The sequence below is a fragment of the Lytechinus variegatus genome, chromosome 10 (assembly GCF_018143015.1).
Source record: "Lytechinus variegatus isolate NC3 chromosome 10, Lvar_3.0, whole genome shotgun sequence".
Lineage (NCBI taxonomy): Eukaryota > Metazoa > Echinodermata > Echinoidea > Temnopleuroida > Toxopneustidae > Lytechinus > Lytechinus variegatus.
Window position 1 is genome coordinate 18,502,367 of NC_054749.1, and position 26,734 is coordinate 18,529,100.

The 26,734-nt window shown below is 36.3% G+C and overlaps 1 protein-coding gene across 1 annotated transcript in view; it reads left to right on the forward strand.

Moving 5' to 3' along the window:
* The window catches only part of LOC121422418 (protein HID1-like), a 40,418-nt gene that overhangs the window by 2,966 nt on the left and 10,718 nt on the right, over positions 1 to 26,734 (forward strand). Inside the window, exons 3-19 of the mRNA XM_041617449.1 lie at positions 589 to 750; positions 1,624 to 1,650; positions 7,905 to 7,964; positions 10,099 to 10,203; positions 11,205 to 11,373; positions 12,832 to 12,889; positions 13,405 to 13,603; positions 14,658 to 14,771; positions 15,570 to 15,744; positions 16,450 to 16,601; positions 17,851 to 17,929; positions 19,502 to 19,666; positions 20,142 to 20,369; positions 21,524 to 21,651; positions 22,264 to 22,461; positions 22,759 to 22,850; positions 23,196 to 23,354. Coding sequence (XP_041473383.1) covers positions 589 to 750; positions 1,624 to 1,650; positions 7,905 to 7,964; positions 10,099 to 10,203; positions 11,205 to 11,373; positions 12,832 to 12,889; positions 13,405 to 13,603; positions 14,658 to 14,771; positions 15,570 to 15,744; positions 16,450 to 16,601; positions 17,851 to 17,929; positions 19,502 to 19,666; positions 20,142 to 20,369; positions 21,524 to 21,651; positions 22,264 to 22,461; positions 22,759 to 22,850; positions 23,196 to 23,354 — 2,270 coding nt within the window. The remainder of the gene's footprint in view (positions 1 to 588; positions 751 to 1,623; positions 1,651 to 7,904; positions 7,965 to 10,098; positions 10,204 to 11,204; positions 11,374 to 12,831; positions 12,890 to 13,404; positions 13,604 to 14,657; positions 14,772 to 15,569; positions 15,745 to 16,449; positions 16,602 to 17,850; positions 17,930 to 19,501; positions 19,667 to 20,141; positions 20,370 to 21,523; positions 21,652 to 22,263; positions 22,462 to 22,758; positions 22,851 to 23,195; positions 23,355 to 26,734) is intronic.

The following is a 26,734-nucleotide window of genomic DNA, read 5'->3' on the forward strand; positions in this document are numbered from 1 at the left end:
AAATACCATGAAGAACAACACTGAATTAGTGATTATATTGTTAGTACACTGTAAGTACAGGGCCCTGTTGTACAAAGAGTTACGATTGATCCGATCAATTGTAACTCTTTGTACACCAGGGCCCAGGTATCTCTGGGTAAAATGGAAATTAATATGAGGTTCTCTACTCACTAGATCATTTGTAATGCTACCCATCAGATAATACCAGCTATTTTGCCAATGTGAAAGCCAATTTCTTGTAATATCTCTGAAAGAAAATATCTTTGGAGGTACTTGTTGAGACTACAACACCTTTCACAGGAATTCTCCAAGGTGTAGGGTTTCATTGCAGTGTAATAAGCAATTGATAAGTTCTTCAAGTGTGAGGCAAGATAGGCCCATAGGCTTATTTATATGCATGTACTTTGTGTAGTAGACTTGTTTGCTCATAACGAACATTATCTGAAAGTTCAGTTGGGTGTGAACATGTTTATTAAATATTCTTTAATACGCCTGCATAAAGGTACATGTACATGAATACAGGAATGATCATGTGGGTTTAGAAGCACTTGATAATTTTCATTAATTTTAATACCATTTCTATTGTAGGCTGTCGAGAAGCTAGTATCAGCTGCAGAGTCGGGATGCTCCGCCCCTAGAGACCAGCAGGTGGTACTCAATGCAGCCCGCCTCCTCACCCGCATCCTGCCGTACATCTTTGAGGATCCTGATTGGAGGGGATTCTTCTGGTCTACCTTGCCTGGCCAATCAGTGAGTTTCTTTCATATCGAGCTGTGCCTAATCAACTTTCTGGTACAGGAAGCTGACCGACAATTAGGTTCAAGATATTTTATTGATTGCGTTAAAATTCCAAATGGTCAATTTACAGAGTGTCAATCAGATGTCTTGCACCATTTGCTAATAAATGAATGCTGTGGGATTTCTGGAAGGCCTTTGTAAAAAAAATATTTCAACTTAAAGAGGTGCATGGCATGTTTCCTTCAATTTCTACCCTCTAAAGAAAAAAAAAGTTTTCTTTATTACATGTTAATTACGTTAAATTAAAATTCTGTCTTCTGCAAATCTCATGAAGCAATGGCATGGTACTATAAAAAACATGCTGCATGTATTGCAAAAAAAAAAAAGAAATCCAATTATGAGAAAATATGAAATCAGTGACAATTCAGATTGAATCGCTTGAAACTGCAACTTCCAAGCATGTCAATTGATATATTTTCCTTAATGCCTTTAATCATTTCATATGAAGAAAAGATGAATGTTGTGCTTTCCTTTTTGTAAAACGCCAACTTTGTATTCTAACGACAATCATACCTGTACCATTTCTTATGAAGGAACAGTGTACATCTCGAGATATTGTAAATCTTTTCTTTTGTGTGAATGTATTGGTTTCATTTCGGATTAACTTCCTAAAATTTAATATTTAAATGTATTATTATCCTATCTTCTTCCTTCAAAATGTAAAAGTATACTTTGCTCCCTCTTACATGTATCTTTAAATTTGACTCCACTCTGGTATGTAAGCATGGCATTTTTTCAATATACTAAGAATGGATTCATTGACTTTAATCTTAATACTATCTTCTTTTGTTTTCTTCATGGTACTTTTTTCTTTCTGATGATTAGGCAAACATGGATGGGGTGGATGACTTTGTAAGTTTGCTGTGTGCTCTTTCCCTTCCCCTACTAACTTGTAGGTTTGCTTCAGACAATGACATGTAGGCCCAAAGTCACAAAGGTACTTTTTAAAACCATCGGTTGAACCCATGGTTTATACAGATTTTCTGTATAAATTACACTTTTTACTGTGCAGGGGAAGGCGGGGTAAGTTGAGCATAGGGGCAAGTTGAGCCACCAGCCCCAGGCCAATAATGAATGAGTCAGAAATTGTGGTGGTGTCATGTATTGAAGACCCATAGCATAACCTCTAACCCCACCACATTGTTTTCAACTTTGAAACAAAAAGTAGTTTTTTAGAGGGAAAAATATGAATTTCAGCCAAAAAAGTAAAAAAGAGTGTGAAATAGATAAGTGCTTTATAAACACACACGTCTTTAAATATAATAAAGACATGATAACAACATTATTAGTCCAGGTATGGATCTTCATTCTTGTCATAGTCTTTTATATGATGGATGCATAATAAATGTGTGGATACAAAATTATCGCACTAAGTTCGGACTGGGTAAGTTGAGCCAAACAGCATGGGGCAAGTTGAGCCATGGTAATTCTTATGGTAATGTATCTTGAAAAACAAACAAACCATAAAAATCGATTGAAATGCTGGCTGAAAGGAGCAAATTTACATGACTGCTCTTTTCCTTTTAAAGGATGTTAGTATTTATAGAGAATTAGCAAGTGAAAAGACTTTAAACAAAAAATTGACATGCTGGTTCTCCCCTCATACATTTTGTACATAGTTTTTGTGGCTCAACTTACCCCAGAAGGTGGCTCAAACTTACCCATATATGGGGCAAGTTGAGCCATTTGACATCGTTTTTTTCAAAGGTCACGATGACTTTCAGTGTTGGGATAGAAAGTTATATATAGGTGGAAAATATTTCAGAAGAATCAAATTTCAAGGCAAGGTACTTATTTCGACAAGATTATTAATCATATCAATTCTAACATGCAAAAACCAAAAACTGTCACAACTTACCCCGCCTTCCCCTATATTAAAATTTGTCCAATGCTGATGCGTGCTTTTGTCACAGTGCACCAAAACGATGCCACCTGTTGTCAGGATTAAATATGCTATTTCATTCATGAGTTCACTGTTTGAAGAGCGGACTCGTTAATTCAAAACAGTGGACTCGTTAATAAAATAGTGTACTTAACAATTGCAACATGCATCAATTTGGCACACTGTGAAAAAAGCATGCATCATCATTCGAATTTTTTTAAATACATGGTAAATAATCATAATTTATACAGGAAATCTGCATAAACCATGGGTTCAACCGATAGATTTAAAAATCACCTTTGTGAATTTGGGCCTTTATCGTCTGCACTGGGCTTGTTTTTCCCCTCACGATCCATCCCAAGTGCTCAAATTTTGCTCCAAATACAGGCTGTTCACATGCTCTACTTAGTTTCTTACATTGAAAGTCACATTGGGTATGTTCCCCTTCTTTTCCTGTCTTTGCTTTTAGATATAGTATTGTTTATTTCAAAGGGATAATTCATTGCCAACCCTAGTGGATGAGAGAAAAAAAATTGAATTTACCTCTCTTGAGAGAGAGAGGTAACTTTGAGGGTTGCACAATCAGTGCAGTGTGGAGGAAAAGTGTGCAGTGGATGGAGCGCAGTGAGAGTGGAGGGGGAAAAGAATCTTGAAGGGCCAGCATCTGGAAGCAAAAACCTGAAAGAAAATTGGGATGATGGATGAGTACTTTAGGCTGCACAATGAAGGCAAACCCTAAGTGTATCGCACGTTGAGATACATGTACATTGTAGTTAGCCCATAAGTTAGGCGCAGGCTGCAGTTGTTGTCTTTGCTATTATAAGCTGAACGCAAGAGATACCGCTGATCTGGCGAAGACTACACATTTGTGGATGCGAAGCATCCACCGCCTATACACTCCCGTCTTGCTTTGGATGTTGTTTTTTTATTATCGACTTTGAAATGACGCCAGTTTTTCGTACGAAAAATTTTCATGCATGAGAAGAAATAATCGGACCAATTAGAAATACGTTGGAAAGAAGAAGGTAATGCATATAAAAACCATGTGACATGACGTCACTTTCTTCATCCACAATGGCGAGTACACGCGAGAAACTTCTGCGAGAGTTTGGATTTTGCTGCCGATAAACTTCACATTCCTAGTGGAAAATTCCGAGGCCTTTATGAATCTGCCATTCGTAGCATTATTGATGACGGGAGGGATGTGGAAAAAGCAAACTCTACCAGGCAATCCCTCTGTGTAACAATAATATCTTCGCTTAATGATCTCGAGTCGTTGGCACACGACAGCAATACAGGTACCGGTACGGATCCTGATACCACAACACTTAAAACGACAAGATGAATACATGAATATTGATTGGGCAGATGGGAGCGTATAGGCGATGGATGCTTTGCATCCACAAATGTGTAGTCTTTGCCAGATCAGCTGTACATTATCTCTTGCGTTCATCATAACAGCAAAGACAATAACTGCAGCCTCAGCCTAGATTATAGGCTATGGGAATGGGATAGTGAAAACCAGTGGATATTGACTCTTTTATTCACACAAGTAAATTGACAGTGAATTATCTCCACTCCACTTTAAACCAACAAAAATAACGATGAAAACTATTTTTTATGCAACTGTTGAAATTACATTGTAGGCATGAAACAGTCATGACCCGTTTTCTCCTTCAGTGTGCATTTAAACTTGAAATGGACAGTCGAGCACTGCTGTTGACTTCTGAACATGTTCAACTTCAGGGTTCCGATGTGATGTGCCTTGTAGATCATGGATGTTTTCCTTTGCCAGATCGGGAAATTCCCTGGTCAGATTCTGGATGATCAAAGGGGGTTGATGTTCTATACAGTGCGGAACACACAGCAGTGCAGCATGCAAACTTGGTGGAATGGGCTGAAAAGTACCACTGAACATTGTATTCAAAACTGCTGAAACAAGACCAATGAAATTTTTATAGAAGTTAGAACATGACATGAGCATCCTATTTCCACGCATTAATTGAGAATAATATTCAATTTTGGAATTAATTCAGCCCTTTATCACTTGGGGGACACGCTGTTTTGTATACGTGCTAGGGAAATTTTAAAAACCTCTTTCCAGTTGCAAGACATCCTTTGAAGTTTATTTTCCAGATAATGCAGTGAACAGATTATGTAGGCTTTAGATGTAGTGTGCTTTATAGTTTTTTTTTTTACACAGTGCAATGAGTGCATTACATTGTTATATGCACAGTACATGTAGGTCTAGATATCTATAGATGTGTGTTTTTATCTGTGTGTTCCTGAAAATTTGTACTAACTTTGATATTAGACTAGATGTGTGCAATTTCCCAACAAAACATCCTTGCTGGGAGTACAAAACTTTGTACATGGCGTACATGTATCTCAAATAAATAAAGGCTTCAGAGAATATTGCCGATTTTCTCTTGTTTTTTTTTTCTTCAAATGACATGCCACTCCTTTTTGTCTCACCTGCGAAGCAAAGTGAGACTATAGGCGCCGCTTTTCCGACGGCGGCGGCGGCGTCAACATCAAATCTTAACCTGAGGTTAAGTTTTTGAAATGACATCATAACTTAGAAAGTATGTGGACCTAGTTAATAAAACTTGGCCATAAGGTTAATCAAGTATTACTGAACATCCCATTAGAGTTTCATGTCACATGACCAAGGTCAAAGGTCATTTAGGGTCAATGAACTTAGACCATGTTGGAGGAATCAACATCGAAATCTTAACCTGAGGTTAAGTTTTTGAAATGTCATCATAACTTAGAAAATATATGGACCTAGTTCATGAAACTTGGACATAAGGTTAATCAAGTATCACTGAACATCCTGCATGAGTTTCACGTCACATGACCAAGGTCAAAGGTCATTTAGGGTCAATGAACTTTGGCCGAATTGGGGATATCTGTTGAATTCCCATCATAACTTTGAAAGTTATGGATCTGATTCATGAAACTTGGACATAATAGTAATCAAGCATCACTGAACATCCTGCATGAGTTTCACGTCACATGACCAAGGTCAAAGGTCATTTAGGGTCAATGAACTTTGGCCGAATTGGGGATATCTGTTGAATTCCCATCATAACTTTGAAAGTTTATGGATCTGATTCATGAAACTTGGACATAATAGTAATCAAGCATCACTGAACATTTTGTGCAAGTTTCAGGTCACATGATCAAGGTCAAAGGTCATTTAGGGTCAATGAACTTTGGCCGAATTGGGGATATCTGTTGAATTCCCATCATAACTTTGAAAGTTTATGGATCTGATTCATGAAACTTGGACATAATAGTAATCAAGCATCACTGAACATTTTGTGCAAGTTTCAGGTCTCATGATTAAGGTCAAAGGTCATTTAGGGTCAATGAACTTTGGCCGAATCGGGGGTATCTGTTGAATTACCATCATAACTTTGAAAGTTTATTGGTCTAGTTCATTAAACTTGGACATTAGAGTAATCAAGTATCACTGAACATCCTGTGCATGTTTCAGGTCACATGTCCAAGGTCAAAGGTCATGTAAGGTCAATGAACTTGGGCCATGTTGGGGTTTTTTGTTGAATAACCATCATATCTCTGTAAGTTTATTGGTCTAGTTCATAAAAAGAGGACATAAGAGTAACCATGTATCACTGAACATCTTGTGCGAGTTAGAGTAGTATGCAAAGTCAGCACTGCTGCTATATTGAACCGCGTGATGCAGGTGAGACGGCCAGAGGCATTCCACTTGTTTATTCTTTTAAGTGAAATGTAAAGTGTTTATTGTATGATTGAAATGGAAATGTTGATATTTAATAACCCTACAATTTTCATGACAGCAAACACAAACTCATCACAATTGACCATAAATTTGGTATTCAAAGAGCTCTACATGTACAATGTGCATGAAGGACTTTCCTCTCTCAAAAAGGAAGACCCATACCAGCACTACTCAATTTCCATACCCTTTACGCCTTTTTGGCTTGTACCACAAGGATGGAGGATGACTCGTCGGTAACCCTTCATCGAAAGCCCCCCCCCCCCCCCCCCCCTGACATTTCCCGAAAGGGTGTGTTGGGACTTTAATTTTTAAATAAGTGATTCTGGTTCGTTTCACCAAGTTTCAAATTTACAGTAATCGTCAAAAAGCCATTTCAAAGATGCTATCGTCCTGATCAGTTTATTACCACTTGGTCTACAGCCATTTGGTCTAATTTAGAAACTTGGTCTACATGTAATAACCAGTTGGTCTAGTTATCGTTTCGCCCAATAGACCTATTTGGTCTGATTGTTATTTGGTTTCATTGCTGTATGGTCTATTCATCCAATTCCCACCCTTTTGGTACAAGCCCTAGCCAAGGGATGTTTGGATTTTTTAGTGTCTTAAAAAAAAAGTAAGTAATAATAATGATAATGATTAGACTTATACCGCACCAAATCCACTCTGTAGAGTGCTCAAGGCGCTTTCTAGAAAATTATAAAGAAATTAAGAAGAATTGAGGAGAAATGTGTTAAGGTATTGTTTACACTGTATATGTTTTAAAGGTCAATTAGGTAGATACATACATGTAAGAAATTCACATTTTCTTTTTTATTTGGAAGCCAACAAGCCATTTTAAAAAAAAATCAAGATTTTTTACCTTTTAGATGCACAATTAGATAGCGAAATTTGCTCAACCTTACTAGAAATTTAAGGCCTGCTTGTTCTGTATTAAGCTACAAAATAATTAACATAGTTGTACATGTACTTGTATTTGCTTTGTGTGCACAGTGAATTAATTTAATCTATTTCTTTTTTGTGTTTGTACACGACTGAAACTTTACAATATGCCTTTCACAGGGTACCTCAACAGAATTTTATTTCTATAAATTATAATTAGAGAACATTCATTGTGAAAAAAAAGTTGAACTACACTTATTTAATTAAAATTGTTGTTGCTACATGTATCAGGCTTTTGTTTTGATGTGATACATTGTTATACATGTCTTTTTTCTTTTTTTGGGTGGGGGGGTTCCTTCATGAAAAAAAACAGGGAAAAACAATATCATAATCTGAATTGCAGGGGTTCCTTTCCTGTTTTTTGGTAAAAACATTGGTTAAAAAAAAGGGAGGGGGGGGCTTTTTTTACATCTTATGAGGGTAAATTGGGAATTTAGGGGCATTATTTCTGTAAACCCCCATTTTATTTTTACATCGTAACTGTGCATTATATTACCTTCTTATTTATTAATGAAGTTATCACAGCTGCTTAGTGATGTTGATCTCCATTTGCCCAAAGAAAACTACCTGACACGGGTTTGTACAGAGTGAACTCCTACTTTTGAGGTTTTCAGTTTGCAGTCCATAGATTACTATGACAATTAACCAAGTGTTCAGTATTTGTCCTTATTTTAGGAACGGATGTGATGTCAGACTGAACATTCATGATTTTTTAATACTCATTTTGTTATCTTTTCCTGTACTTACTGAAAAAAATGCACATCTGTACTCAGTCACTATTTCATTCTATTTATATGCTGTCTCTGTTTCAGTGCAATTAAAAAAGAAAAATTGAAGCTTACAGTAATCCAAAAGTATACTGATCATATAACTTTGCAATGTTCTTGTAAGGAAGGAAAACTTTTCTCATCTCCTGTGGATGGTGAAAACAATTCAATGAGATTTAGTGCCTGTGCATGAAAGGGGAAGTTCACCCTGACAAAAGTTTATGGTAAAAATAGCAGAAAAAAAGAAATATACATGTACATGTACATGTAAATAATGCTGAAGGTTTGAGAAAAATCCATCAAAGAATTAAAAAGTTATTTAGTTTAATTATTTGATTTGTGACGTCAGATGCGAGCAGCTTTTCTACATATCGAATGGTAAAAAAGTAATAGCTGCCATTTTCTCAAAAAAATTGAAAATGGATTTTTCTGTACCTTCAATATATCAATTTAGAGAAATTATTTCACACCCATTTCCAAAAAGAAGACAATAATACCTGTAAAGTCATCACATCAAAAAAGTGGAATTTATGTATGTTATATCACATAAGAAATGGGGCAGCTGCTTGTTTATGACGTCACAAATATCCCAAACTTAAAATTATAACTTTCTTAATCTTTATTGGATTTTTCTCAAACCTTCACCAATTCCTTTTAAAATGATTTTTCTGCTATTTTTACAACAAATTTTTCTTCGGGGTGAACTTCTCCTTCAATGGGTACCTTATACCATTCATGATTGATGCTGCGAGTGCAGGCACATCACATTATTTTTCTAATTTGTTTTAAGAGCTGAGTGATTTTCTTAAAACTTCAAAAAAGAGTTACTGTCTGAAGTTCTACTAGAACAATTGAAGAGTCACCATGATTGAGTGTGTTATTTTCAGTCTTTAGTGATGCACTTGTACTAGTAGTTTGCTATAGAAAGCGCTGTAGAATGCTCCCTTTCTTTTGCAGTTTACATACGTGTAGATGCACAATGTAGTGTAGATTTAGAAGAAAAAAAATCTGTGACCAGCCCACTTTCCTATCACCCCCCCCCCCCTCCTCTACCAGACACTATCACGCTCTCCACCTTACACTCCTTAGCCTTAATACATGTTTGACACAATGTCACACTAACAAAATTATGTTTTGTATGAAATTATAACATTGTCTTAATTCCTATTTAAGATTAAATGATTATTGTCAAGACTTTGAAATGAGTACTGTATTAAGTTTCTCACAGAGAATAACTATCAAAGGTTATAATGCTTTATGTAATGTACATGTACATGTAATACTGATATTTCCAGACTCTACTTTTTCTCATCAAGAAGTTTTCTTGAATGACATGTGAGATGTGTTGGATTTGAATCGTTAGATTAATTTTGTACATAGAAATCAGGAATAAGTCTTCTTTTATCCAATTCTCTCAGTTTCGTTAGTTACTAAAAAATACTGGATTCACTTACAAAAATGTGCAGGCTTTGCCATTTAAGTACCAGTCCTGTAGCAAGGGGCTTCAAGTAGATGGCTCTATCCCTTGGCTTAAAAATTTAACATGGAAGAAAAAGGTCATCAGTCAAAATTTTGGGGTATTTAGTAGCCAAGAACTCTACCTACTACTGGGTAATATCTTGCTTTGGAAAGTTTGGTGGTCCAATCAAATCCCTCGAAATCCCCAGGCTACGGGCTTGAGTACATATATCGACGAGATAATCCAGACAATTTTGTACTTTTGTTTATCAAATATTGATTATGTACCATTGATATATTGTCTTGCAGGACGATTTATGAATTACAGTAAATTTATGTAAACAATTGTTTATCTAGATTGTACATGTAGTACACTTTATGTCCAATTATAACAAAAATTGTTAAAAATGTTTCTCTCATGTACAAAGCCAGTCAAAAAGATATCTTTGGATAACACTTTCCATCATATCTTGTTTGTTTGATAGAGCGATGAAGAATCGTTACCCCTGGCCCAGTCTCTCCTTGCAGCCCTGTCAGACCTTCTCTTCTGCCCTGACTTCACCGTGGTCGCTGCCAAGAAAACCGGACCAGTAAGTACATGCTAGGACCTGTCGAGATGGCTGCGGCGCACCACCCATTGGCCTCAGCAGACAGGCCAAAATTCGCAATTCCTTATGGGGAAAAGTCGACACCTGTTGCGTGCGCTACAAGTGCATCCATGCGATAATGCTGCGCTGGCCACCGGGGCTCGGCCGGATTGCATAAAATTATGTTGTTTACCAAGGTCCAGGAGGTGGGAGAGAAATTTGTGGCATATTTCTTTGTGAAATTAAGACCGTTTTCGGTTATTTCTTCCCGTTTTTGCCATATGGTTTTCATTTTTGAAGCATCACAGTCGCATTATTACAGTACACTACACTAGCACTGTGCGCTGCATGTGCCTGCTGGCAATATCGACCTTGTAGTTAGAAATTGGCCTGTCTGCATCATCTGATAGATTGTTAATCCGCTGAATTGATCTAAATTTGTGTACTTATTTTAAGTCAATTGCAGTAAATGAGCTGGATTTTTTTGTGACTTGTTATCAGAGAGACCCGAAGGCCCAAATTTTTATGAGACAATTCCTGTTTCCATCCAATCAAAATTCGAATATGACAAATCTTTCCCAATTCTTCTCAAATTATCTGAGTGGTATTTTCAATCAAAATGAGAATGTGGCAATTTCTTCTTCTATACTTGCTTTTCGAGCATATATCATGCCACAGTGTGTTGTGCTCCACTACTCTGTAAGAAATTAGTCTTGCTATAGAATCAGCAAAATTATCCTGAAGTTTGATATTTACAAGAATGCAGTGGGGTGGGCATGTATATACACTAGCAACCCCACACTTAGTTTCCCATAAATTGTTACGATACAAGAGATAAGCCCTAAATAGTCCCGAGTAAGTTTTAATTCAAATTTTGTTTTTACAGTGTTCATTCTCACTATTGGAAGGGAGGAAGGGTAGTGGATCTGGAACCATGGCTTTGACAGGTGGAAAAGTTCTTTTTTGTAACTTTATTTATTTGTTTTTTTTTTCTCTGTAAATAGGAGAAGCCTGATGACCCTCAGTCAATAGACAGCTGTGAGTACATTTGGGATGCAGGGGTGGGGTGTGCCACCGCCCCACCCCACTTTGCTCACCTGGATCAGAATCGGACTGAGATCCTTAAGCTTCTCCTTACCTGCTTCTCAGAAACAATGTACCTTGCTCCGGCCAGTAAGTAATCTTCATCAAATTGGCATTATAAACTATTTGGGGTTGTTGCAGTAAAACATTTGCGATTAATTGCAAACTTATATTGCAATTTCACAATTAGTTTATGAGTATAGAAAATTGGTATGAATTTTCTGTTTCTCTTACCCACTTTTTATAATGCTATCAAGTATGCTTTAACGTATACCCCCCCCCCCCCCCCCCCCCCCCCCGGAAATGCAAACTACTAGGACAAAACCCCTCACTTTTCTGACAATATTTATTTACAAGCTAGAATTATTTTTTTTTTCCAATGTAGAGTACAAGTTAATTGAAATGCCCTCCTTTTTTCAAAGAAGTGTACATCTTTGCGAACATGCTAAAATTAAATGTGCATTTTGTAATGATCATGTGTACACAATGTTACCATTGAGAGTTAATCATTCAGGTCTGCATATGTGCATGTTTGCCCTTGGTCTTGACTATCAGATATCTTTTATTCATAATGATGGTAAACAGCCTGGATTTGAAATGATACCATGCATGAAGTACTCCTTGAACCATGACTTGTGATGGTAGTGTAGTGTTGCTCCCAGACATAATTTCCTGGTCGAGAGCTAATGAGTATGGGCTCCTAGAGATTCACAGACATAATTTCCTGGTCGAGAGCTAATGAGTATGGGCTCCTAGAGATTCACAGACATAATTTCCTGTAAATGGTAGTTTTTGTTGTTGTACTTGTATGTAGTGGGTAAAAGGTGATATTATTATATTTTATTCAAAGAACTTGTTCGGTCTTGCTCTAGACATCATTTCCTGTATATTCATGGATAACTTTGGCTCATAAATTCTGCCATTCATGCTATCCTAGTAATGTATTACTCAATGATAAGTCAAAGTCAAGTTTGCCATGGAAATAGCACTTAAACCCTGGGGAAAATCAATTTTAATGAAAAGAGAGTGTTGATAGGAACATTTTCCCCCCAATTCCATTGAAATAATAAATGAAAATTTATAAAAGGTCGAAATGAAATTTCTCAGTTTACATGTAATTTCTATATGGTGATCCTCAAATTTGAGTTGCTCTTTCAAAGTAATAACTTTATATTAGTACAATACTCAATTAGAGTGGTTTGTACACAATATGGTATATCTTCCCCCGTTGTCACTCAATGTGCAGCTGTGTCTTTACGTGTACATGTATTACCTCAAGATAGTATTCGAAAATGTATTTGATACAAAAAATGCTCCAAATACATGTATGTTCACAAAATTTCCCGAAAAAGAAAAGCAGCATCTCTAGAAAATTTGTATAATGTATGTATAAAGCACAGTGACAGACTACCAAACCTGCCATTTTGAAGAAAGGGTGAATGAAAAATATGTGGTATCATGCAGGGGCTGAATTCATTTCAATTCTAGGTATAGGTAACAATGTATCATCATCGGTATGATTATCATTTCTATTTTTGTGTGTTTCAGGTGATGCACACAGTCTGCCCAATCAGTGGATTAGTTTCTTCTGTTCATCAGATAACAGGTATATAAAGCAGAGTTCAGATTAAAAATGTCTTCTTACATGTACAATGTACATCAAAGGGCAAGGGATATACCAGGGGAGGGGGGGGGGCAGCATTGGGATCAATTGGATTTTCATGATTTGTCTCCATATTTTTCATTGGAGTTTTTTACCCATTCTGTCCCAAACTTCCTTGTCCCTGATTATTTTGAAAATGTTCAATTTTGATACTTCATAATTTATTAATGACCTAATTTAATAATTTAAGATGACTCGATTTAGTAATGGATTCATCTTTCCCAGACCTTCTGTTGTTGTTTTTGTAGATGTTAAACATGTGTTATGACATGTGTCTACATGTATATGATCCTGTCAGGTATGAATTGCTGTTCATTTATCTACTTATTTCAAAAATACCCATGTTGGTTTTCCTTCCAACTTACGTTAGCGTAATCTAATCTGAGTGAAATATTAATCATATATATGCTGATCTGAGTGAAATAATAATCATATATATGTTTCTCATCTTCTTTCAGACATGCCCTCCCCCTGTTCACCTCGATGTTGAACATAGCGTGTGCCTACGATCCAGTGGGCTACGGGATGCCGTACAACCATCTGCTCTTCTCAGATACAAGGGAACCTCTGGTAGAGATCGCTGCACAGATCCTGGTAGTCACCCTTGACCATGCTAACCCTCACAATGTGGCATCATCGGTTGATGGAGCCGAAGAAGTCCATGAGGTAGGACTGTAACTATAATCCACTTTTATTAAGTGCTTAAAGGAGAAATATATTGATTATGAATATGGCCTTATTATGTATCAGTGGAAAGGTCATGATGTGGGGATTATCAGTGGGTCATTAAAAAATAACGAAAGTAATACATACGGTGGAAATCGCCAATTAAAAAGCGCTAAAATGCCTCTGAAATACACCTCCCATTGGTCTCTGAATCGACTCGAATTTGATGACGTGTATGAGTGTTTGAAAGACGTGATTGGCTCTCCCACGTCAAGCTCGGCTTGCATGCAAAACCTGTTGTGAGGGGTATGTTTTCTCCACACTGTCACTGAATACTTCGATCACGAAATGAAAGAAAATCCAGAAGTTTATCTAGATTTTGGATTTTCAAATTTATGATTTTGAAACAAACAAATGAATATATCCGAATCTGAAGGCAAATCAACTCAGCGAATAGCAGCAGACGATATTCACGGACGATAAACTTCATGTGGCTGGGATAAATTGTCACTCGTTCTGTTAGATATAATTTCTATATAATTATTTAAACAAAATTACGAAACTCGTCATCAAAAAACCCAAATTTTGCGGATGTAATTGAGCGTGTTTGAAGCATTCAGAGAGAGAACTTTAAACTATCAATTAAGTGAGTTTCATCGGTCTCCATGATAAATGATGATATACACCATCGTGTTCTTCTTATTTTCCCCTTTAATTTGATATATAATTCTTCATTTTTATGATTTTCAATATATTTCTACTTTAATACATCACAGCAGTACTTCTAAAACAGAATATCAGGGGCCCGTAACAAAAAACTTAGCAATAATGGTAGAACATTTTTCTATGATTTTTATACGACATGTTACATGTACTTTTTTCCACTCCCAGTGGGACATATTCTAGCTAATCAAATTCAAATTACCTACATACAGGGTTTTTTTTTGCTTTCATCAGGAGTGTAACTTGCAGCTGTTGCTACTCGTCTCACTGCATTTTTTTGTCAAAGAGCCAAGTAACTATTATTCTCGGTATTATATTACAGGGTGTGTTGCCAGAGAACTTGTTTGTTAACTACCTATCCCGTATTCACCGAGAAGAAGACTTTCATTTCATTCTGAAAGGCATCACAAGACTCCTGAACAACCCACTCATCCAGGTGAGGAAAGCAATATTTTAACCCTATTATGATTGGCCATTTCCGAGTTGATAGTATACAAATAATGAATGTTTATGAGTGCAATGGACAGAATAATTTATGAGGTGAAAGATGAAATGATCCATTTACGCTGAGTTGAAAGGATTATTTCATCTTTCACCGAATGAAGTATTCTGTCCATTGCACGAATGAAAAAACATTCATTATTTGGTTTATATGACACCTAAAAATCTTTTCTTTTTTTTTCCATATGAAGTACATGAATTTCGATGCAAAACATGCTCATGCAGTGCGAGTTCAGTCTGTTGCAGTGATTGTTACGTCATTACAACACGCACACTGTTGGTGCATGAGCTGCAGTCTTGGTGCGCGAGTGCAATGGACAAAATCGTATGAATCCAAAATTGCACGATGAATGGATCCAAAATTGCACGGTTGATGACGTCATTGCAAAATTGGCTGAATGAACGATATCAAACAACCAATCAAATCACAGGGATCTATCTAGGTGTCATGTAAAGGAAATTGATGGGAGGGGTTGCCATGATATCTCTGCTTCTGATCTTGGCTGTCATTGGTGCGACTGTGCTGAAGTTTGGCAAGGTCACTCCTTATGCCTTTCTTTTAAAAGATTTTTTTTTTTTCATTTCATATGATTTGAAAAAATTAAACATCCAGTTTAATGTGAGATTTTAAAATGTTTATGCAGATGCCATCTTTACAGGTTATTTTGATTATGCAGTGAAAAGTGTTTAAAAAACTCCTAACCAGGAATAATAATTATACTTTTCCCTATAGACCTACCTTCCAGGGTCCACGAAGAAGATAGCCTTTCATCAGGAGCTACTGGTTCTCTTCTGGAAAATGTGCGATCACAACAAGAAGTTCCTCTTCTATGTTTTGAAGAGCAGCGATGTCTTGGAGGTTCTTGTTCCAATCCTGTACCATCTCAACGATGCCAGAGCTGACCAGTGTAAGTTAACACCCATCTCTACACCGATTGGGTCATTTCAAATGTGGTGTTTGGTGCCTGTGTGGAGTATGAATGAAGAAACCTTATCCCGCTCCCAACACCAGATTTTGGTTTACAATATTGATACCGATCACATCATTCATAGCTTAGCACCTAGTGAGGTCAAAAGCACCAGTTTCATTTCCAATTTGATGCATTGACTGATCTAAATTTAAAATCCACCGAATGTGAGCAAACCTCAGCGAAGTGGACAGAACTTGCTGTTTTTTAGCCATTTTCCAAAGGGGCTACAAAACGTCTATAAAAGCGGGACAAAAGGCCTACAAAAAAGCAAGTTTCTCTCTGTGACCCTAGACTAGATGTTAACACTAATCTCAATATCACACTTTATTGGGTTTGTTTTACCTTTTCTGTACACATAGAGGTACACAACATTATTTACATTATTATTAATCTGCTTTTACAACTCAAATTGGCAATATTTAGAGATTTTCTTTTAAAATGCATGTACAGTTGAATAGAAAATCTCTAAATATTGCCATATGGATAGCTATAAAAATAGATCATAACTGCAATATTTTTTTTTACTTTCCTTGTTCTTATATGCATTTTTATTATTTTAATTTGTTGCAAATATAGAGAGCATGATGATTTGTAATTCATGATTTCAAATTTAATATATTGATGAAATGATTATTCTTACAGCTCGTGTTGGTCTGATGCACATTGGTGTTTTCATCCTGCTGCTCCTCAGTGGGGAAAGAAACTTTGGTGTTCGTCTGAATAAGCCCTACAGTGTACGCGTTCCCATGGACATTCCAGTATTCACAGGCACTCATGCTGATTTCCTTATCATTGTAAGCAAGACCAAACTCTTCCCTTTTCTTACTCTGTACTCCAATGAATAATGTATGTTTTTAAGACACTGGCAATGTCATTTTGATTTTGAAAAAAAAAAACAATGTCTTATATCTTGCATGCTCATTCATTTTTTTTTCCACACATTTTTTTTTAAAGAAAAAGTTTTACTTATTCTGAGGCTTTTGCGTTAACTGTTCGAGCACTGGTAACAATTTATTCACTATTTTGACTTTGATTTTCAAATAAATATTTGTCTCTATATTAGAAAGAGAAATGTTAAGGTCATTTTGTGTCCTGTTTGATTGGAATCGTACGGATCCATACCTTAATCATGTTGCCTGACTTGACGTTTGGCACCAAACCATGGTGTAAAGCAGCCACCAAATCAGGGTTCTGTTTCATAAAGACCTTTTAAGGCGACCGCACACCTTACGACTGGTCTGCGACCCGATTTCAGAATACAATGTAGTAAAAATTGATGCTAATATCGAAACATGGAATATCTTACTGTGTCATGTTCTAAATCATTGTACGAATACCTATGTTCAAATCTAAGACTGTGCTATCATCCTTAGAATAAAAGCGAATTTAATATCTAGTCGTAATGACGTCATAGCAGTCGTACGATTGGCTACGATTTGAAACTAATTTGGCCTTTACTCCAGAATAAAGGCTTGCACTCTTTCAAAATGGTTATATTAGTATTCTTAAATTGATTTTAACCTCAAATAAAATGATATGTTCCATTCACATTTTCAGAAAATGAGCAAAATGCGATTTGTTCCAAAATCGGATCGCGAACAGTCGTAAGGTGTGCGGTGGCCTTTAGAGAAACAAATGCACAATTTCTATGACAAGTTTAAGATCAGCCAATCAAATTGAAGGATTTCAGTAGCTTTTATCTGTTTTTTGAAAATTTTTATCGTAATAAGATCCCATCATATTCTTTTGTGCTGTATTTCTTCCGTGATATTATGTGATTCTCGCTCCCTCTTCATCCATTTAATGACTAGAATGAAATCCATAGTATGTTTCTAAAAAAAAAAAGCATTTGTGAGTATAAGGGGATATTCTGATGTGTAAACAGTAGAGCAGATAAAAATATCCCCTTTTGCTCTAGGTTTTTTTTTCAACATCCGTTGTTTGATATTGCTTACAAACAACCTTTCTGTACAACAACTTGGTATGCCTGTAAGGTACACTATTTATCATCTTTTAAAAAAATCTTATATCTATAATACCCAGGTATTCCATAAGATTATTACATCTGGCCACCAGAGATTACAACCTCTCTATGACTGCCTACTCACCATCATTGTTAATGGTAAGATTTTTTGTTTTAAATCATATTTTATTTCTTCCTCATATCACATGTCAAAATAAATATAACATGACATCATTAACATAATTGTTTCAAGTTTACGCATAAACCTTTTAACATGGTAAGAAAAGGAATATATATGAATTTCAAATGTAAACTTAGAATCAATCTGCTCACATTTCTTTAAAAACTTATAATCACAAAGGGATTAATACAGAACAGAATCTGGGTACAACAACAACAGCAAAAATCTCTATTAGCTGAATTACGGAAATACACTTATAATCTGTATATGAAACTCAAGTTATACAAGATTCCTTTTTTTTCCTCCCTCGTCTCCCATAATCTTCAATCAAACTGATTAATGAGGAAGTCATATTAATAAAAAAAAAAAGACCAAACATACACACAAGATTGGTTTACGTTTCAAGCTTTGATCTATGCAATCATTTCAGTACAGAAAATTTCAACCAATCAGAATCAACGTCTTATATTTAAAAGTTTCTGTTGCACAATCATAAAGGATAGCAAGCAGCAAACCCCAAATAAAGCTACTTTGTAATTTTCAATTGATTTTTTTACCCTGCACTAAAGTGTCAGTACTTGAGAAGTGTATAACTTATTGTTTGTCTTGATCAATAGTCACCAGCTTAAAGCTCATTTGGGGATCTGTGTAGCTTGCAAGTCTATTTATGAACTTGGAGCTCATTCATGGGAGATTAGGAAACTAATTGTTTGGTATTTCTTTTGATGGTTTAGTGTGAGTCATCATTGCGCCAGTGTAGGCCATGCATTGGGTTAATAATGGGCAATAGCAAAGAACCGGTTTGATGCAAACAGTAGGGTATGAACTTTGGAGGATTGAGGCTTGAAATATGGGGGATAAATTGCTTGTTTTGAGGTTTGACTCGACCAATAGTTTGATCCATTATTGATTTTTCACATCTTTTCAGGTTATCCAGCCTTTCCCCTGGCTTTTAAGTCCCATGACATGTTAGGAAGTTGTAAATGCTATCTGTATGTTATTTTTGAAAATTATATTTCATTAATTGATTTTTTTTCTTATAGAATCTTCTAAAAATGAGTTGAGCAGAGGTATTAAACTGATATATTTGTCTTCATTAGACAGAAGTAATAAAAAAGTCTCACATTTTGTGACTTTATATTTAATCACTCATACATGTAGATTTATATATAAAACAAAAATGCTAATTGTGAAAACGAACTCAAATTGAGTTTCAACAGAATGTATTTATACATAATATGTGCCAAATGATTTTGGTAGACAATTTGTCATTGTTGCATTGCATTCTGGCCAGGTGTAGGGTCTTTTTACAAAGCAATATTAATAATAATACACAGTCCTACTTATGCCTGTCTGTGGTGGCAATCTTCATTGTCGCCGTTTTTCAGCTTAGATTACATGATTTAACAAATTTTGGTTTATGTCACTGTACCAGTTTTATACATCTACGATACGGGGGAAAAGCAAAACAAACGTACCATGGATCAAGAGAATTTGATTGAGCCACAAGTTAAATGATTGCATTATTTGTTTGTTTTTCTTTCCTCCAGTGTCTCCCTATCTGAAGAGTTTATCAATGGTGTCAGCAAATAAGATGCTTCATCTTCTGGAAGCCTTCTCCACCCCTTGGTTTCTCTTCTCAAGCCCATCAAACCATCATCTGGTTTTCTTCCTTCTTGAAATCTTCAACAACATCATCCAATATCAGTTTGATGGTAAGAGTGAACAATCAAACGTCCCACTGTGGAAAGTCACACATAATTAGGTATAATGAATGATAGACATTCTAGTAATGTGGTTTCCTTCTTGAAATCTTCAATGACATCATCCATGTATGGAAAGCCAAAGAAGGCATTGTAGACGTCCAGTTTGTCAGGATTTTATGCATCTTTCCCAAAGGGTACAGGAATTATATTTTGCTGGTTTATCCATCAGCATTAACTTGTTAACATAAATTTGACAGAACTAATCAACAGATGTTTATTTATTTTTTTTATAGATTTTATGAAACTTTTTAGCAGGTCCAATCAAGATGACGTTAAACTCAAGAGATAAGAAGGTCATGAGGTCATATTTCAAGGTCACTGGTCAGTGAAACTGTATGGAAATATTTTGTGAATGCAATATTTGATACCCATTGGATTTTCTTATCTGAACTCTTAGTCAATAATATATTTTTTTTCATCCCAGGTAACTCCAACTTGGTGTACACCATCATCCGGAAGCGCACGGTGTTCCATCAATTGGCCAACCTCCCTTCGGATCAAGCCTCTATCTCCAAGGCCCTGGCTAAGAGGAGTAAGAAGCTTAGCCCTAGTCCAGCCATGGACTACCCTGACGCTGCTTCGATGGAGGGATCCATGCAGGCTGCGGACGCTGAGCCAGGAACACTCAAAGCCACACTTCTGGCAACACCAGGTACAATAGGGGGTGGTGGGAATCCTTGACTTCTCCAGCCAAGGGTTGCTTTCACCCAAGTCAAGGAGAGCAGTTGCCTTGAGCTCCCACCTCATTTGTCCTGCATTTCTTGCAATGCTGGTAGTACCAACTACCAAATTGCCTTTCCTCCTAAGGGCTAATACATGTAGTGAGGACTGACACCAACAAGGATTAATCCTATGCAAGATCTATATGTTAACCCAAACTTGAAAGCTTAAACTTTTCCCTAATCCTTATCGTTTAGAAATTATATCGAATATGATATGGAACATTTCCATGTTTAATCCTTCCTCTTTCTATGAATGATGATACCAGGGGGTGGGGAATAGAGGCACGGAGGAGCAATGTACATGCACTCAAATTTCTTTCAGATGAGGGTGTTTGTTATCATTCAAACTCACACTCATTTTAAGGTCATTTTCATTCAAAATCTACCACTGTTACCATGAGTAATTACTTTAGTATTACAGTTGAAATATTGAACTGAAAATCTTTGAATGTGTGCAACGGAAACATTCCACACAGATGTCAAAATAACCTACTCAAATTTGGTAGAATTCAAAATTCATAAATTTCCCAACTACCCTTTCCAATATTTTTAAGTAATGCAATCAGGAGAAAAATTAATTCAATAGAAAGAAAAATAGAGCTACGTTTTTTAGCTCACCAGCCAAACTTTGTAGCATTGTATTACAATTTGCATTGGACCCTATGGCCCGTATTCTGAAGTCGGGTTTAAGTTAAACTCAGGTTTACAGTTGTGGTTTAAGTATGGATAGCCAATTGTTACATAAATCACTAATGGTAGAGATATCATATTTCAGCTCATTTGGCTTTTCAAATCATTCATAATTGTCTAGGAAGTATATATATATATGATTGTCTTCACCATCGATGAATCGGGAAAGAGCACAGTAAACATAAGAAACATACAACTTGATAAAAAAAAAATTGACACTTTTGGCTTCCCATAATTTTAGCACAGAGTTAGACCATGGTCTAAGTTAAACCTGACTTCAGAATACGGGCCTATGAGGTATTTCCAGTGCTCTTTTGGGCATTTGGGGCCAGATTCACCCACGCCCTCGTGCAATTCCTTCCCTGAATGCCATTCAATGTCTCCTTGCTATTAGGTGTGTCTATGATGACGGAGACATCCAAGGTCATGCCGGGTGAGGCAGCAGCGGCAGCAGCAGCTAGCATGGAGAACAGCAATGCAGAGGCACTCTCAGGGGGTGGCGGTGACAACATGGCCCAGAGTGTGAGTTACAATGTAGCTAGGCCATCTTTTATCTGTTTACTTTTTGGTTTTAAAGTTTATCCCCAGCTTTAGAAGTGAAATGAATTTTGATCTGAAGTTAGTGAAGTATAGTATCATGCTGTCTGCTGTAATTCTATGACCTCAATTGCCCAAATTCACAAAGGTGGTTTTGAAAACCATTGGTTGAACACATGGTTTATATAGATTTGCTGTATAAATTATTTTTGATTTACCATTTATATTTAAAAAATGTCCAATCCTGTTGCTCGCTTTTGTCAAAGTATGCCAAATTGATGCCTGTTGCCATGGTTGAGCACTCTATATTTTTAAAATAAGTTCACTGTTTTGAATGAATGAATCCACTGTTTTAAACAGTGGACTCATGAATAAGATAGTGTGCTTAACCTTGTTTTCCTTCTGCAAGAAATTTACTCATGTTGTCTTGCACTCAACCCAAGCATTGCAAGTTTGGTCTTCAAAGTTGCGCAAGACATGAAAGACAAATGTCATGAATGACAAACGATGCAATTTTTTAATGTTGCAAATTTATCACGAAAAATTTGATTTTGAAATGTGTTTTTGTTCCTTGATTTGATATTTTCTTTATTATAGATCCAGACAGCCGTTTCCCCTCAGAGCGATACTGAGAGTCACACCTCAGAATCAAGCAGGGTACCACCCCAGGATGGCCAAGCACGACCTGGTTTCAACAGTGAGGATTTCCGGCCGGCTGCACTGCAGAGGACGGGATCAACATCATCAAGCGCTGCTGCAAGCATAGCGGGAGAGTGGAGACCTACTCCAGAATGGGTGAGGAAGTTGATGATGGTGATGGCGGTGGTGGTGATGTTGATGGTGGTGGTGGTGGTAATGATGGTGGTGGTGGTAGTGATGATGAGGATGATGATGAACATTAATGGTGAATATCATTTCTATGATATTTCTATGGACAGGCTTGTAATACATGTTTTTTATTGGGAATTTAATTCAATGGAAAGCTAACTTGCCATCTTTATATAGACATGTGGTCTTTCTATAGAGGCGGTAAAAAAAGTAGCTTTGAAAGCATTTTATATGTGGAGCATTTTGTCTGTATCTGTTCATTAGGTTCAGTCTTGGAAGCAGAAGCTACCGCTTCAAACCATCATGCGGCTTCTTCAGGTCCTAGTCCCACAGGTTGAGAAGATCTGCATTGACAAGTAAGTATTGTACATTTATTGTCATTAGATCATTTGTAGTTTTGAGATTAAAGCTAAGTAATTGCAGTGAGCAATAATTTCCAGAGGTGGGCTTCAAAACCCTGAATAATAGTTATCAAATTCATACAAAGTTGGGGTTTGCCGTTAAAAGGGCAATTACCCCCAATAAACAAATGTCCACCATTTGCTTGTTTAAATTTTTAAGAGGTATTCAACCTTCATGGTCTGCCATTTTGTTAATGTGAATAAATAATCAAAATGACTTACCGGTACCTCTGTTGAAAATCTAATTCCTTCCCATTATATCCACGATAATGCAAGTTTTTTTTTCATGAAATATTACAGAGGACTAACGGACGAGAGCGAGATCTTGAAGTTCTTGCAGCACGGGACCCTGGTGGGACTGCTGCCTGTCCCTCATCCTATACTCATCAGGAAATACCAGGCTAACAGTGGTACTACCCTCTGGTTCAGGACCTACATGTGGGGAGTCATTTATCTCAGGTAGGTCATCACATTGTTGGGTTGCTTTCCTGTGAGTCTCAAAACGAACCCTTCCCAACCTCCACACCCCAGCCTCCCCTAACCACCCAAGCCCCTTCCATTTGTTTCCTTGTATGTGTCCATGTGTTACATAAACATGTGGGAAGTCTCTTTAACATTTATTCACAGAGCTGTTCCCAACCACCCTGCGCCCCACCCCTCCCCCTCAGCTTTCCCCTAGACCCACCTCCCAAGTCCCTCCATTTATTTCCTTCACATGTCCTGTATTACATAAATATGTGGGTTAGGGTAATAAGAATCTGCTGCATTCTTATTCATAAGCTCTTCCCAACCAACCCCCCCCCCAATATTCTTCTCATTTCTCCTACTACTGTATGTTCTTTGTTCTCTCTACCCTTCCTCCCCTTCTCTCTTTCTCTATCTTTCTTCCTTTTCTTTGAATAGAGTAACGTTTTTTCATCAGGGGTTCTTATGAAGTAAGGCTAGTCTGAATTAAGAACAAGCCTAACACTGAAATATAATAAAAATCAGATTTTAAAAAAGTATGAAGTTAAAATGAGATGACCCTCTTTAATGGCAAGACAGGTCTTACATCGTTTTCATCTTTTGATGTAAGGGTATTGGTAATAGCAGGATTGATGTTAGTTACATATATTTATTCTAGTAGTGATGATTGCCTGAGCAAGCCCATTGAACAAAGAGTTGCGTTTAAACACAGACTTTAACCCTAAGGGGCTGATTTAGCCCTTGACAGTTTTCGTGATAAATTTGCTACAAATATTTTTTGACCACGTCGTTTTGCTGACTTTTTACTTTCAAGTCTCGAGCAACTTTTGAAACCAAAATTGCGACCCCTGGGTAAGCGGTTTTGAAATTACGCGACATTTCGTAAGTGCATGCAGACCCAAAATTGTTCAAAAACATGAATTCATATACAAATTCAATGGAAATAGTGTGTTCAGCCAAAATTCATAAAAGTATCATTATTTTTCCTTTACTGATTCAAATCAATGAATTCCATCTTGTTTATGGTCAAAACAAAGTCCATGACAGTTTACATTGGAAAAAAAGGCAAAAAACAAGGAAAATACATAAGAAAATTAAAAAACAATAGAATAAATAAGAAAATGAATGAGATGATGAAATAAAAAAAAGACATTTGATCACATCTCTATGAAGAGTCTGTGTACCAAAATTTAGCATTTAAGGGGCATTATTTAGTAAATTAGAGCAAACTTTTGATTTTACGCATAAACTAGCATAATTAATTAGCAATTAGATTTTTTGCAGAATTTGATCTTACAGTTTTGTAGATTATGCCATGTGTAACGCACGTGCCAATTTTCATCCAGGATCGCACGATAGACGGCAGAGACCATAGGCGTCGAAATAGCCCCGTCTATTTAGGGTTAAAGATTCAAATGCTACTTAAAATCAGGCGCAAGTCTCAAATGCGATCTAATGATTGGCACAGTTACATTTAAAGTTTCTCATTTGATTACTACCCCAAAGTCAAACGCACCTGTATGTGCTATGATGATCATCTTAGATACATTTGATTTAGATTTGATTGTGTCTAAATAATCGAACACAAGTCCCAAATGCACTCTGATGACGATAGACCCATATTTAATAACGTCTATGAAACGTAATACGTTTGATCGCAACTCTTCCAACAATTGAGGCCTGCCTCCCTAATCTTCCCTTGAAACTTGATTCAGTCTCACCCTCGGTTTTCGGTATCCTATTTATTTCCTTTTGTCTATACACCATTCCTAGATGGACAAAGAAGCAAAAGAAGAGTAAAGTGCCCTATTGCACACGTCGTCGAAGGCAGGGATACCATTTTGATTATCTTTATACAACAAAAGATATCCCACCAACAAGGTTGCTTTGATGTCATGTAGAAATGGCTGAAACACCCGTGATTGAAAATTCTTTCCTGAATTTTTTTATTTTGAACTCAAAATGATGGCACAAGTGCTTGTATGCTCATCAAAATTTAGATTGATATACATGTATGTATTGTTCAAATACATACTTACTAATTTGAAATTGTCTACATGTACATGTATTAAAATTATGACAGAATCTAGTTATGAATATTCTGTTGCCTAAAAAATATATTTAAAAAAATACAAAAGTGTGATTCAAGATTCACATTGTTGGATGATGGCCAGCTCTTGTTGATTTGAAATGAATAAAATTTCCATTTCATTTCAAGCTTCTACTCAAAGCAATTTATGTTTGGTAAATAAAAAGTATCTCATGACAATTAAAATGTCAATGTCATTAATATAATATTAGTTCTACACAAAGTTTTTTTTTTCTTCTTTTTTGGTTGCACAACTCGTAGGTGCACTTGGGTGTCTGTTATCTTGATTTTGTCTTTTGGAAGGTATTGGGATCTCATTTTGATTGGATTCTTTTGACTTTGTGTTTTTCCAATCAGAATCTTATTTTCTTGCATGTATTAGACAAATATATTTTTATGTTAATTCTGCTCTACCTATTTAGATCTTGAACAACCTCATCTCTTTCATCAACAGTACCTAGTTTCATTTTTTTTTATTCGGGTTTCTGGAGTGATTTTTAAAAATGAAGTTTCAGACAAATTCAGGAATGTTTATAAAGGGGGTTCCATTTTCCGCCTTCAAACTCACACTCTGATTCACGGCATTAGGATATTTCATTACATACATGTATGTGTTAAATTGATCAAATTATTAATTCTTTATATTACTATTGCTTCATGGATACTCCTTTATTGATATTTTTTTCTGAAATTCTATAATCCCCCCTCCCCTCTGTGTTATCCCTTCATAAATCTCACTCATACCCCATTGTCCCCCTATCCACTTGTATCACCCCTAATCCCCCTCCCCTCCTCACTCTCCCCAGCTAATATAAAAGTATGAAAAATATACATGTTTGACATAGAACAAATGTGAATACATGTTCATATTCTGCCTTACTTTGTTATTGTCAAAAGGAAGCAAGTGACTTTTTGTCAACCAAAGTTAAGTTGTTGTTTTTTTTTAGGGGGGTCAACTTTTCTTTTACTTGCTTCCTTTTGTCTAGAGTAGAACAGTATTTAACCCCCTACGAAAGAAAAATCAATGTGTCTATTTTTTTTTTAGAAAGATAGTTTATGTTAGTGTTTATAATTTTAGTTATTTTGGATTATTAAAATAAAGTGGAATATGAATAAATTGACACTTAAACAGTAAAATGAATATAAATGTACTTAAATCAAATACTGAATCTCCTGGGGTGAGATTTTGATGTTGAATATCTCAGATTGATTCTATGAATTTATTTGTAGAATACCTTTGAGATGACATTCTATAATATAATGTTCTCCCATTCCCTTCTGTGAT